Source organism: Corvus hawaiiensis, chromosome 3, assembly GCF_020740725.1.
Source record: "Corvus hawaiiensis isolate bCorHaw1 chromosome 3, bCorHaw1.pri.cur, whole genome shotgun sequence".
Classification (NCBI taxonomy): Eukaryota; Metazoa; Chordata; class Aves; order Passeriformes; family Corvidae; genus Corvus; species Corvus hawaiiensis.
In genome coordinates, this window is record NC_063215.1 from 24696266 (window position 1) to 24708480 (window position 12215).

The 12215-nt window shown below is 41.2% G+C and overlaps 1 protein-coding gene across 3 annotated transcripts in view; it reads left to right on the forward strand.

Annotated features, from left to right (window-relative positions):
* Positions 1 to 300: 300 nt before the first annotated feature.
* The window catches only part of AGPAT5 (1-acylglycerol-3-phosphate O-acyltransferase 5), a 55986-nt gene continuing 44071 nt past the window's right edge, over positions 301 to 12215 (forward strand). Inside the window, exons 1-2 of one of the 3 annotated variants that reach the window (XM_048297216.1) lie at positions 611 to 769; positions 1002 to 1134. In XM_048297216.1, the coding sequence (XP_048153173.1) occupies positions 702 to 769; positions 1002 to 1134 (201 nt within the window). In that variant the 5' untranslated portion in view covers positions 611 to 701. Of the gene's footprint in view, positions 770 to 1001; positions 1135 to 12215 lie in introns of all 3 variants that reach the window. The other 2 variants (XM_048297217.1, XM_048297215.1) reach the window with 2 other exon arrangements.

A 12215-nucleotide genomic window follows, 5' to 3' on the forward strand; every position in this document is an offset into this window, starting at 1 on the left:
GGACGGCCAGGAAAAGGAATAAATTTTCTTCTAACCTATGCTAGGTTACAATACCAACTAAGCTCATCACTTATAAACGCGTGTGCCTTGTTTTGCACGGAGCCGAGCAGCCCGACCCTCGCTGCAGGCGCTTCTAACTGGGGAGTGATGGGGACGCGGACGGGGAAGGGGACGGGGACGGGGACATGGCCGGTGCCGCATCGCGGGCCGCCGCCGGGGCCGGTCCAGCCAGGCCCAGAGCCAGCGGTCCCTCCCTCTCTCCCTCCCGGAAGCGCGGCGGCCGTGGGGCCGCCTTCCTGCGGCGCGGCTCCGCCTCCGCCGGGCAAGATGGTGGCGGCGGTGGCGCTGGCCGAGCCGTGAGCCGCTGTCCGCTCCTGCCGCTCTCTTTCTCCCCGTCCCTCCCGGCCGCGCTCGCCGCCGCCGCTGTTGCTTCGCGGCCGCCTGGCGGGGGTGCCCGGCGCGGCGGGCGATGCGGGCTGCGGGGCTGCGGGGCTGTGTGTGAGCGCGCCGCCCATGTGGGTGTCCCGGTGAGGCCGGGGGCAGCGGGAAGATGCTTCTGTCGCTGGTGCTGCACACCTACTCCATGCGCTACGTGCTGCCCGCCGCCGTTATGATGGGCACGGCGCCCACCTACATGCTGGCCTGGGGCGCCTGGCGCCTGCTCTCCGCCGTGCTGCCCGCCCGCTTCTACCGCGAGGTGGATGACCGGCTGTACACCATCTACCAGAGCATGGTGCTCTTCTTCTTCGAGAACTACACGGGTGTGCAGGTGAGCCGGCCGGGCAGGGCAGGGAGCCTCCGGCGGCCCGGGGAGCGGCCGGCGGTGGTGCCGGCTCTGGGCTCGCCGCCCCGGCCCCCTCGGGCCGCTCACCGTGGGGCCCGCGGGCAGGTGCGGCCGTGGCCTGTGCCCGGGGCCGCAGAGGATCCGCCTCGTTCCGCAGCCGCCGCTGCTCCTCTGGTGATGCTTTTCACGGAGTGTTGGTGTTGTGTTCGTTTTGCAGGTCGGGGAAACGGAAGAGATGCGACACCGGTCGTGCTCTGTCAGCACTTGAATGGCAGCCGCCTTTGCACACTTTGAACCCCTGTGGCCTGTGCTGCACATCTGTAGCATTAAATTGGCAGCAGATGAGAAAGGTGTCATCAGCTATGATTGTACATAATACACGTACAAGTTTTTAATAAATAGATTACTTAATATCTAAATTATTACATATTTTCAGTTTTCGGCAGTCTGCCTATGTCACTCTTTGGCCCTTAAATTTTGGATCAGCCATGGATTGTGATTATTCAGGATCTCGGTTTCAGGTTAATAAGTTGGAATTGGAGGTCTCTCTTGTGTGATCAGAAGGGTATTTGCATTCAGGTGATAATACCTCACAAAGTGCTCAGTGTTTGAGCAGTTATATATTTGTCTGTAATTTGCAAAGTAGGCAAGGAGACTTTTAATTCTGCATGTAAAAAATAATAAATGGCAGGTGCTTTCTGTGCCTAAACATGACCTTCAAAGTGTTTTGAATATACAGATGTCTGTTTGAAGCTAGTGTCAGCTTCAGGTGCTTGAGAACAAGGAATATCAGTACATGTTGAGACGTGACAGAGCTCATACAAATAAGGTCTTCTCATAGTTATAGCTAAGGCCTTTTTCCACTCTCTGATGAAGCTTATTTTGGAATCAGGCTAGATCTCCCCTAATTTCCACTTCTAAGTGCAGTTGTAGGCCTTGCTTCATACTGACTCTTGGGAAACCCACAAAGCCAGCTAAAGGTACAACAGTTGCACAGTTTGACATCAGAGTAAATAGAGCAGATACAAAACTGAAGCAAGATCTTCTTTTAGTGGTAGTTTTTGATTGAGCTTGTAACTTAAGTAACTTCACCCTTACTTCTTGTCCAAATAAGCTAACTTGTGTGGTGCTTTATATATTAAAAAAAAAAAAAAGGGAAGAGAAGTGGGAGCAGTAGCTCACAGGTTAAGTACTTACAGTACTTCTTACTTACTGCCTTCTGTTTTGTGTAGTGTCTCTAGTGCAGATACCTTGATGTGTAGTAACACACCTTGGTCATTAACTGCTGAAAATAGCAGTGTAGTACTTAACCTGTTCTAAGAATGAGAGCCAAAAATCAAGATATATAAATTGTAATGGAAAAACTACTTAAGTTGCCTGCAATTGGTGTGCAGACAGTAGCAAACACTTAGAATTTTTAAAAAAACTTTTATCCAAAAAATGCCTGTGACATTAAAGAAAGGAAAATGCTAACCAAAAGAAACAAAAAGGCAGCCATTATCTGTTGACCTCTGTTTCATTGCATTGATAAACTTCATACAAACACAAAAATGGTTGTGATCAATTACAGTCCACTAACAGGAGATCGATTAGGACAATATTAAAATAGACGTGCTTTGTCACAGTAAGCAACAAATAATGATAAGAAATGGTGGAAGAGGAGGCATATGTTGTAGGATAAATAAATTAGTAACTGCCACTGAAAGGTAAATAAAAACTTGGAAAATACATTTGTAGAGAGGTAAGAGTTGTAACCCTTAAAATCCATGTATCATTTAACTGGAAGATAGTCCCCGTTTGTTTAAGGGAGAGAAACAGGGTGTCCTTTTAGACCTACTCTTGTGAATGCTTTACATGTTTGAACTTGAAACTCACAGTGGAAAGTTAACCATGTGCCTGAGTGTGTGAGACTGGAATGGTAACCTGAGAGCTACTGTGGATGGGCTGTCTTAAGGCACGTAATTGGATGCAGAAGTGTAGCATCATTAAACTTAATTCCAATAAACTAGCAAAAATAGTAGCTTCATAAAGGCAGCTGTAGGGCTCTACCAGCATTAAGGCACCATAATAACCGTGGGAGGGAGGAATTCTGCATCTCTTTCAGATCTATTAATTTATTCAATCGATTGAAATGTGTTGGGATATTTATTTTTGTAACTGGATAAATAGGAGACGACAGCCTCATCCATCAGAATACTGGAGCTTGTTGCATAGTCTCACTCATGACGATTCTACGGATGCTTAAGTGACTTTTTGTTAGCACTGTTGCTGTCTTACTGTATTTAAAATGTCTATAACATTATGTGCTGTTTAGCATTCTTTGGTTTTACACTTAAGGTATTTGTGTTTTTTCAGTACAAGAACACTGAACCAGTTGTGGATATTTGAGCTGTCTGATCTTAAAATAATTTGCCAAAATTCCCAGTAATGTGAGTTGAGCATTAATAGGGTAAAGTTGGTTAGGGCCATAAACATGGATGACTATTTTTTTGACTGAAATATTAGTGTATTGTGGTATTTATTTTCTATTTATTTATCTGTCAAGAAGTGATGTTTCTGTCTATCATCTGCTGTTAATCCATTAAGTATCTAAACCTGTCTCCCCCTCATGACTGTATGCACAAGTGTATTTTTCTTCTTTTTTTTGTTCTTCTTGACTTGGATGTTTTTAGCCAATTCTTTTAAAACAAAAACTTAGTTCATGATAGGAAGGCTTTTTATCTTTGTAGCAAACTCTTCTGTTTTGAAATGTAACTGTGTAAGGTGATAACCTGATCTGCATGATAGAAAATCTTGAAATACTAGTCTTTCCCTTTCTCTTAAGTCTTTGACTTGAGACCTAAAATAAATGCAGAGCTATAATTGCTGTGAGCTCTGGATATTTTATGTCCTAGAGAGTGGCTCATGAAGTAACTGTAAAAGTTTTTTGATTGATAAGCAAAAAGTATTTACTTGTAAATACTTTCTCTCTTTAAATTTTGGGTCCAACTCAGTTTTTTTCCACAGGAACAATTTGTTTTACAAAGCCTAAGAGAACTCAAGCTAACTTGGCATCAGTTTAGGTTTTCCAATAATATTAGAATTCATTAATGAATTGCCAAAAATAGTCCCTTTTGCTGACTGTCATGCAAGAGTTGGCTATAGAAGACTGAAGAACCAGTATTGAGAGTACAAAAAGCAACAACAACATCCCAGTGCTGTGAGGTAAACTGGGCAAAGCCAGTATGACTATAAAGTGAAATCCTGTGATGCTGTGTATGTTTGTCTGTGGAATTACAGTTTAGCGGGTGTCCATGAATTCCATTAAGGAGCTATAAATATATGAAATTAATTCATCTGTGGCATTGTGACTGCTGCTCAATAATCTCTATGAACTCAGAGTAATGAAAATATGTAAGTGTGGTGTGTTGGAAAGTGGCATAGAGAGAATGTCCCTGCTTTGGCCCTGTGTTGCTTCGCACCTGTTCTGCCGTAAGGCGCAGGCGCCCTACAGTACTGTTTCTAGGAAGAATGTATACGAGGTGCTTGAACACTATATAAAGTGAGGAGAATTCTGTGTAAAGAGAGTCTCAGAGAGCAAAGGATGTTAATTTCAGCAGTGATGAGCCAAAGCAGTCACTGGTAAAAACAGGTGCAATTCATGCACTTCAGAGGACTTGCGTCTGCTGTTGCTAATAGTTGGTTTGGACCAGGTTTCTGAATCATCAAGTAGCTGATGAGCTGTGGTTGTGTTACTGCTTTTGTCTTTACTGTGTTAGGGAAGTCTGGTCTCTTCTATTTCGAACAGACAATGAACAGTTGAATCTTACCATAGAATGTGAAAAACAGATTGGCTGCAAATATGCATGTGATTAGGATGTTTGAAGGGCTGAAAGGAATAGTAATTCAATATGATGAATGCTCTCATCTCTCTCTGACCCTGAACATCTTATCCCAGTTGCTGTCAGGGTGATGAAATGATGCCTATTGTGTTTGTGCACGTGTTTCAGATCAGTTGAGGACTAAATGTTCTTCAACTCTTTTTGTTGTAATTGCATTTAATATTTTGTACTGAATGCTGGTGAAGAAATAATGAAGAAATCATCATTCAGACTGCTTCCTAAAGGATTATTTTCATCTGAAAGGTTTTGACAATTGAATGAAATCCGTAATTGAATTAATGCACGTGGATTTTGTTCAGTGCTTGTGTCAGCTGTCTTCCCTACCCCCACTTCCTGATGAATAGGATTTTTTGGAAGCGGTGTTTTTATTAAAGACATTATGAAATTCTGGTTTTCATTGTCTTTACAGGACTCTGGAAAGGCTGTAAGAATCAAATAATACCTCGGTGTTGCTTAGCAGAGCTGAACAATTATTTTATAAAATACAAGAGATGCCTGTTAAACAGTGCAGTGTGCTTCCTGGATTGATACTGAAGCTTGGACTTGCTGGGTCTCATCAGGGTTGAAAACTGCGTAGGTTTAGAGCAAACTAAAACTTGTGGAGCTAATGTGCTGCTGAACTCTTGACGATGCTTTCCAGTGGAGTAGAGCCTGGGACTTTTCATATCTTGGCTTTCTAGGAAATGTGTGAGGAGAGCTTGGTGTCTGAGATTGGGATGGATGCTCAATCGGAGCTGTTGGCCAAATTGCAGTGAAATTGAATGTCTGTGCCCATCTCTATTCCCAGGACAGCAGGCTTCCCAGACAAGATTATCTTTACTTGCTTCCTGCTTTTCATTTCCAGCTGTCAAACAGGTAATTCTTGAGGGCCCAAGGTGGAGGGAGGTGGGAAGCCAAGAGGCAGTGCAAGTCTGACAGCCGAGTTGCAGCATACAAGGAGGGGAGTTGCTTCTGGTTGCTGTTGGTGAGGTGTTTTGTCATCTCTTAGGAGCCTGGTTCTTCCCTCTCTGCACTGGGGGAGGCATCATAACCAGGCTTCATAATGGCAGGGTGAAGGTTTGGCTTCTAATTGCTTCCTGTCAGTAGACGTGAGTGACAGAGTTTGACTCCTCTTGAGATGAGGACCCTTTTCCCAGGCAAAGGCCATAACCAGAAAGTCCAAAGGAAACATAACTTTTCATTCTTGTTCAGTTGTGTTTGGAAAGAAAGTGCTGGCAATTGCATTTTGGCATGAGCCTGGGTGTGTGAACCAGCGCTTGAGTTTCCTGAGCTCTCCTCCCTGTGTGGCAGCTCAGGAGTGGAGGATACTGGGATGGTGTGGGAGCTGAGCAAGCTCAAGGATGGGAGCTGAGCTGCCATCAAGGCAAACCTCTAAGCTCAGGTGGGAGGTGAACAGCCTCCAAGGGCTTGAGCATTCCTAGTTCATGTAGCTTGCGTCAGTAACCCCAGTTAGCACCTGCTTACGTTGCTGCTTGTTGTGAGGCATGTTGAGAGGTTAAAATAATCATAACTTGTCATTTAATTGTGTTGGTAGCAATAATAAAGTCAAGGTCTTGGGGGAGTGATAGAAATTTGGGAACTGGTGCAGTGCAAAGATTGAAAAGAAACTAGGAGAAGGTAGTGAAGTGTATTACGTTTGTGTGGTAAACTTTTGAAAGAAGCCCAGTGAAATTTTTCTGCTGTGATGAAATTTTTCTGTCTCCATTAAGAGGGTTTACCCTGATTCATTTCATTAGAGATTTCAGTGTACAGCTGTCTCCAGGCATATATGTCTTTTGTAGTATGCAGCAAAGTTCTTTGTGTTATTAGAACAGAAATTAAGTGATACCTGCTAAGCCCGAGGGATGCAGCTTTCAAATTGAGATGTATGCCTAATTTTAGACTCTTACGTTCAACCGTGGTATGAGGCAGCAAAAATAGATAGATTAGGTGTGTCAACTTTGTGCTCTGTTTTAGATGTTGCAAACCAGATATTTGCATATATCTTAATCTTTATTCTGTGCCTTTGACTGTAGATTTGAAGGTGACAGTGATGTCCTTCAGGACTCCTGTTCAACAATATACCATCTAGAGATCCAGTGTACTACAGATTTGGCTTTGGGGCAATCTGGAAAGAATTTAGTGTAGAGAGGTTCCACATTCAGTGCTGGTCCTGATCATCCTCCACTTACTGTATGATGTATGAAAAATAAAATAAATAAATTAAAACTGAGGTCTTGTTAGCATTTTTAGAAATCAAGTACCAGCTACCTGAACCAAAATTGCTGTTTGGGTTTATAAATTAGCAGCTTTGTGCGGAGGTTTTCCTAGCATATGTTTTCTAATTGGCAAGTCACAATTGAATCTGAATTTTATATCAGCCGTATCTGTTGCAGTCCGCAATTTAAAAAATGTGTGATTACATTTTTAAGTTAGCTGCATGCACTTATGAAAATATTAGAAAGTATGTGTCAGGTAGGAATCAAAGGGCAAGTTTGAATGCTCTTACAAATTCTGATTCCAAGTATTTGACCAGTAAGTTTTGCAATCTCATGGTTTGATTTTAAAATTTTCTATTTAAATATACTTTGTTTTAATATCTTAAGATTTTTGATATATGCATTTTTCAATACAATTTATCCTGACTTTGCATAAATTAGTTATATTTGAAAATAAAAGTTGTGTTTACCACTTTTTTTTTAATCTGCATGAGTTTTATACACTTTACTCTTTTTGTGTTTAACTGTGTTTTGGTAGGTGCTGGGCTGTGGAGTTTTACAGTGCTCTTCCATGCCCTTTTGTTCTGCTTACATAATATGTCTAGATACTTTATGTAAGGATGATTGTTAATTTAGATGTTTTTTCTCCTGGTACTCTACCATCAGACACTGTTCTTGCTAAGAGAAGATTCTGTTCAGTGTTAAAGATTTGAGTGCAGTTATTTCAAACTTTTTGCCTTAGGCTTGCAGGCAGGATATCCTTTTTTTCTCAGTTTTAGTTGTGTTAGATAAAGTAGGCTCAGATGTCAGGGATTTTGACATTACAATTATGAGGAAGCATATCTTCTCAGGGGAAGAATACTCTTTAATCTATCTTCTGTCAGTTTGAATTTGTCCTGTGAAGAGATTTGGTATAAAAAGCCAGAGAAATTATTTTCTTTTGTTCTTTTCATTTCTGTCACATACTGCTTGTCATCTTCTCTGTTACAACTAGATCATCTGTGGGAGTAGGAAACAGCATTTATGCTAGTTTGATTTTTAAATGTTAAATAAGCTACACATGATTCAGTCAAATTTGTATTTTAGCACTAGATATGAAAAAATACTAGTTTTGATTGCTTTGAACTGTATTGTGGCAGTGAAGTAATTTTTCCTGGTGAACTTAGGGATTGACTTGAAGACTTACTTTGTTCCATTTCTTAAGGCTACTTGGGAATCTGAGGGCATGCATGTTTCTTTTTGAGTAAGCAGGCAAACATAGTGCATAGTCCAAAGCAAGCTGCAGGTGAGCTGGCTGTGGTGGTGAGCACATGAGGGTGATTTTAATGTGGCGATTTTTGAGGCTGATCAGTTTACTGTGTTCAGTTCTGGAGCCAGAATTGTTGTGGATACCTCCCTACATGTTCCTGTGCTGTGTAGTGATGCCTTTGCTTCGCTGTGAAAGTCCAGAGTGCTTAAATTCTAAATACTACTGACAATGATGTGTGGAGAAGCTTTCAAAAATCCTATTCCACAATCACAAGCAGAGACTAGAGATGTTTCTTAATCATCCTCATTCATGGTAACTCACTGATAGCTTCACAGAAGTTTTCGGTCTGTACTTGATACAAACCACTTGTAACAGTATTACAAATAAAGATGCAAGCAACTCCTCCACGGAGTCCTAGGCATTTAGAAGCAAAGTTCCTATTACAAAGAGCTCTGGATGGAGGAAATAACTGCAAACTGCCACAAGGTTTCCTGCTTCTGGCTCACGTCTGGTGGGCAAAGGGTACTTCCAGAGTGAACTTGAATGGACATTATGTATTTTCCACTAGAGAAGGGCAATAAACAATGGCTACATTAAGTGTGGGTTGCTTTTGCCTTTCTTCTAAAGAAATTACAAAAATCTGCATGAAAAAATCTCCAGAGATGCAAAAGGCTTATAAAGGAGACTTTCTCCTATTGAAACAGGTGGAATACTTATGCCTTCTACTACAAGAGTGGAAGTGTTCAGGTTTTATGTAATACCAAGATGACAAATGTTCAGAAAAACACTCACATTGAAATCTCATTGTATAAATAATCTCCTTTCACATATGTCTGAAGTACATGCAGTTATTATTAAAAAAATTCCATTACTTGTGATTTATGATGAATGTTAGATGGTCTAATTTTGATTTTTCCCAGGTGGTCACTGGTTGTAATGGTGGGTTCATGCTATTGAACTGCACTGTAATCAAAAGCAAGTAATTTGGAGAGAGATCTGTAAATTATTTGGGCTTTAAATAGGATTTATTCAGACCTTAGATGCCAGAATGTTAAAATTAAAATCATGATAAATCTTGCCTTTTTTTCTGTTGTCAAAACAGGAACATTTGCCCTTCTAAAAATTTTTTTAAGGATTCATCAGATAGCTAAGGAGTACAGGGGACAATTATCTTTAATTCAGCTCAGAAACTTTACAGTCAGCATCAAAACTAAATGATTTCTATACATGTATCTAGTACACTGAAGGAAGTATAACCATTCATAACACTTTGTCAATTTAGACCATAAGGCTGGAAGCTAGTATGAAAGTAAGAATGTACAGACTTCATATTTAACATCAGATGGTATGATTCTGCTTAATCTCTATAAAATGGTATGATCCTGCTTAATCTCTATAAGTTGCTACTATAGCTTTCTTACACAAAGGAAATAAAATGGTAGTAAGTGTATTTTCTAAAGTTCTGTGCCGTCTGGTTGAATCAAATGAAAAATGTATTTAAAAAAAAAAAATTGAATTACATTACATATAGGAATCTGTTCAACATTCCCCAGAGCTTAATCTCTTAGCAATGGTTTTCTTCACTGAACCCCAGTAAAACACATAGCTGCAGAACGTTTGAATGAACTCTGCTTCAATAAAATGGATTGCTTTGTGATTTTATGCTGCTGAGCTTGTTAGAGCTGTCTGAGCACCAGACTTCAGACCTGTGCAATTCTGTACTGGGCAGATAGTCCCTGAAGAGGTTATGATGTGTAGCAGTAGTATGATCATTACCTAAAATCTGGGTGTCCTAAAGGCATTTTTAGAAAATTTATAAACTTTTCTTTCAGATCTAGAGAAAATGCAACTAAAAACATAAAAGTCCTTCCTCTTCTGCTGTATTCATATTCCTTATGCTGTAGGCAAGTGAGACCTGTATCTGTTAAATGTGAATAAAATTGTGTCTTCATCTTCTGTGAAGAAAAATAAACATTTAAAGTTCTTATAGTAGGACATCTGAAAACCTGAGAAATTTGTCAGCCCCAAGTACAGGTTCCTTATCTGTATCCTGTCTTGAGCCTGCTTCTAGTCAAACAGGGTAAATAGATTCTGTGGTCTGAGGTACTTTCTCTGGAAGCTCAAAGGACTTGTGACATGAGGCACGTTTTTAGTCTTAAGAGAATTTAAAGAACTTTGCTGAAGATGCCTGCAGCAATGCTGCAGAGGTCAGCTTGCACAGGGTGTATGTTGACTTCAGGAGCTGCTACCTGGTAGTTGTTTCGGTGGTTTGTTCGTGCAAGCTCCACCCTTTCTCCAGAAAATTGTATCCAGAGTTTTTAACAAACAGTTGAGGAATATGTCCTAGAATACTATTTATTTTAGTAGACATGTTGTTGTAGTGCCTAGCTAAGAGAGTTGCTCTTGATCCAAAGAGCACACAGTCCCAATTATTGATCATGAAGAAATAGTGAAGTGGAGAGAGGTGCATTTTGTGAGGATAGTACAGCTGAGTAGGAAGTCCGTCTGGTCCTTTTTAAGTGTTGATGTCTTGACTCGTTCTCTAGAAGAGGGAAGGAATGTTCTCCCCCTGTTATCCTGTTTTTATCCTTCTTTCCAGTTGCTATTGCCTGTGCTTGAAGCTGACGTTTTTCCTGAACACAGTGCACTGCTTTCACAAAGTACTGAACATAAGTTTGGTTGAAGTAACAGCAAAGATGTTCATTCTTAATTTACACCTGCTTTGTTGAATAGAGAAGGGAGGAGGGTTAAGAAGCCTGAGGAACCAAGACTGAGTGTGCTGGTAGACTGATAGACATCAGATGAGATGGCCTCAGTTTTTACCAGCAATACCAGTTGCGTTGCCTTAATACTGCTGAAGCAGAAGTCACACTATCAGAAGATCTGCTTGCAGATCAGCTTCTAACTCCTCCCATTATCAGCCACATCCAATTACAACATTAAGATAATCTCTTTGCTAGGAGTTTGATGTCATCACCAGTTGACCTGCAAGCAGATCTTCTGATAGTATGATTACTTTTACCTCCGGTTATTTTTGCTGTGGCAGTGTTTACTGAGCTGACATAGCTAGGATGTGATTAAATGATCTATTTAATTTTCTTTGGTATGTAAAGATTTCATAAGCAAGAAATAAAATTCTTAACTCTAAGTTAGGAGCATCCACCTTGTTTCAGTGAAAACCTGTGCAAATTGTGAGTTATTCAGGTGTAGCTACCATGCAGGACTGTTCCACATTGCTACATGACCTACCTATTAGCACAGCCAGAGTTTAATTTGTTGCGCTGGAAAAAGCAGAGTCTGGTAGGGAAGCTGAAACTGGTGTCACCAGATCACCCAGGAGCTCCTATTTGCATGCCTAGATCAGCCTATCACTGAATTAGTGCATTCTCCCAGCAGAACTACTTGTAACCTGCTAATGCATCAGAGCTTCGCCTGGACAGGACACCCTGAGGTGTGTCTTGTGGCCGCTGAGCCTGTAAACAGCTTGGTATATGGCATCCATGGAAGCTGGGTACCAGCCTTCCCACAGAAGAGATCTAACAGCATCCTGTTTCCTTTATTTGAGACCTCACTGTATTGAGTTTGACAGTGCTGCTGTGTAAACAGATGTGAAAGGCCCACATTAACACTAACTGTATTACCCATTACTGTGAACTGGGCTGTGAAGCAACCAAAACATGGCTAAAAGTACACATTTCAGTGTTGTGTACACAAGTAATGTTTGCAGTGTAAGACTGTAAATCTGCATTTTAAACGTGTTCCCTCAAATCTCTGCTTACTTTGGCTTTCTGTGTTGCTCTTCCTTTTGACTTGTTTTCTTTGCTTGACTTCATTGTGCCTTTTTTTTTTTAACATAGCAGATTCTATTCTAAGTGAACTGGTTCCTCACTTGCTTCATTGTGGCAGACAGGGCACTTATCAGTTCATTAAGCTGATAGATAGGTAGAGTATATGTATACTGTAGTATCTGGAGGGCCATGCATTAAATACGTGAAACACTAGGTACCTTGTGCTGAAATTGAAATTGCCTCCCAAGCATGTCCTGCACTGCTTCCCTGGCATTGGCTGCAGGGAGCAAGACCACCCCTGCCTATCCTCTGCAC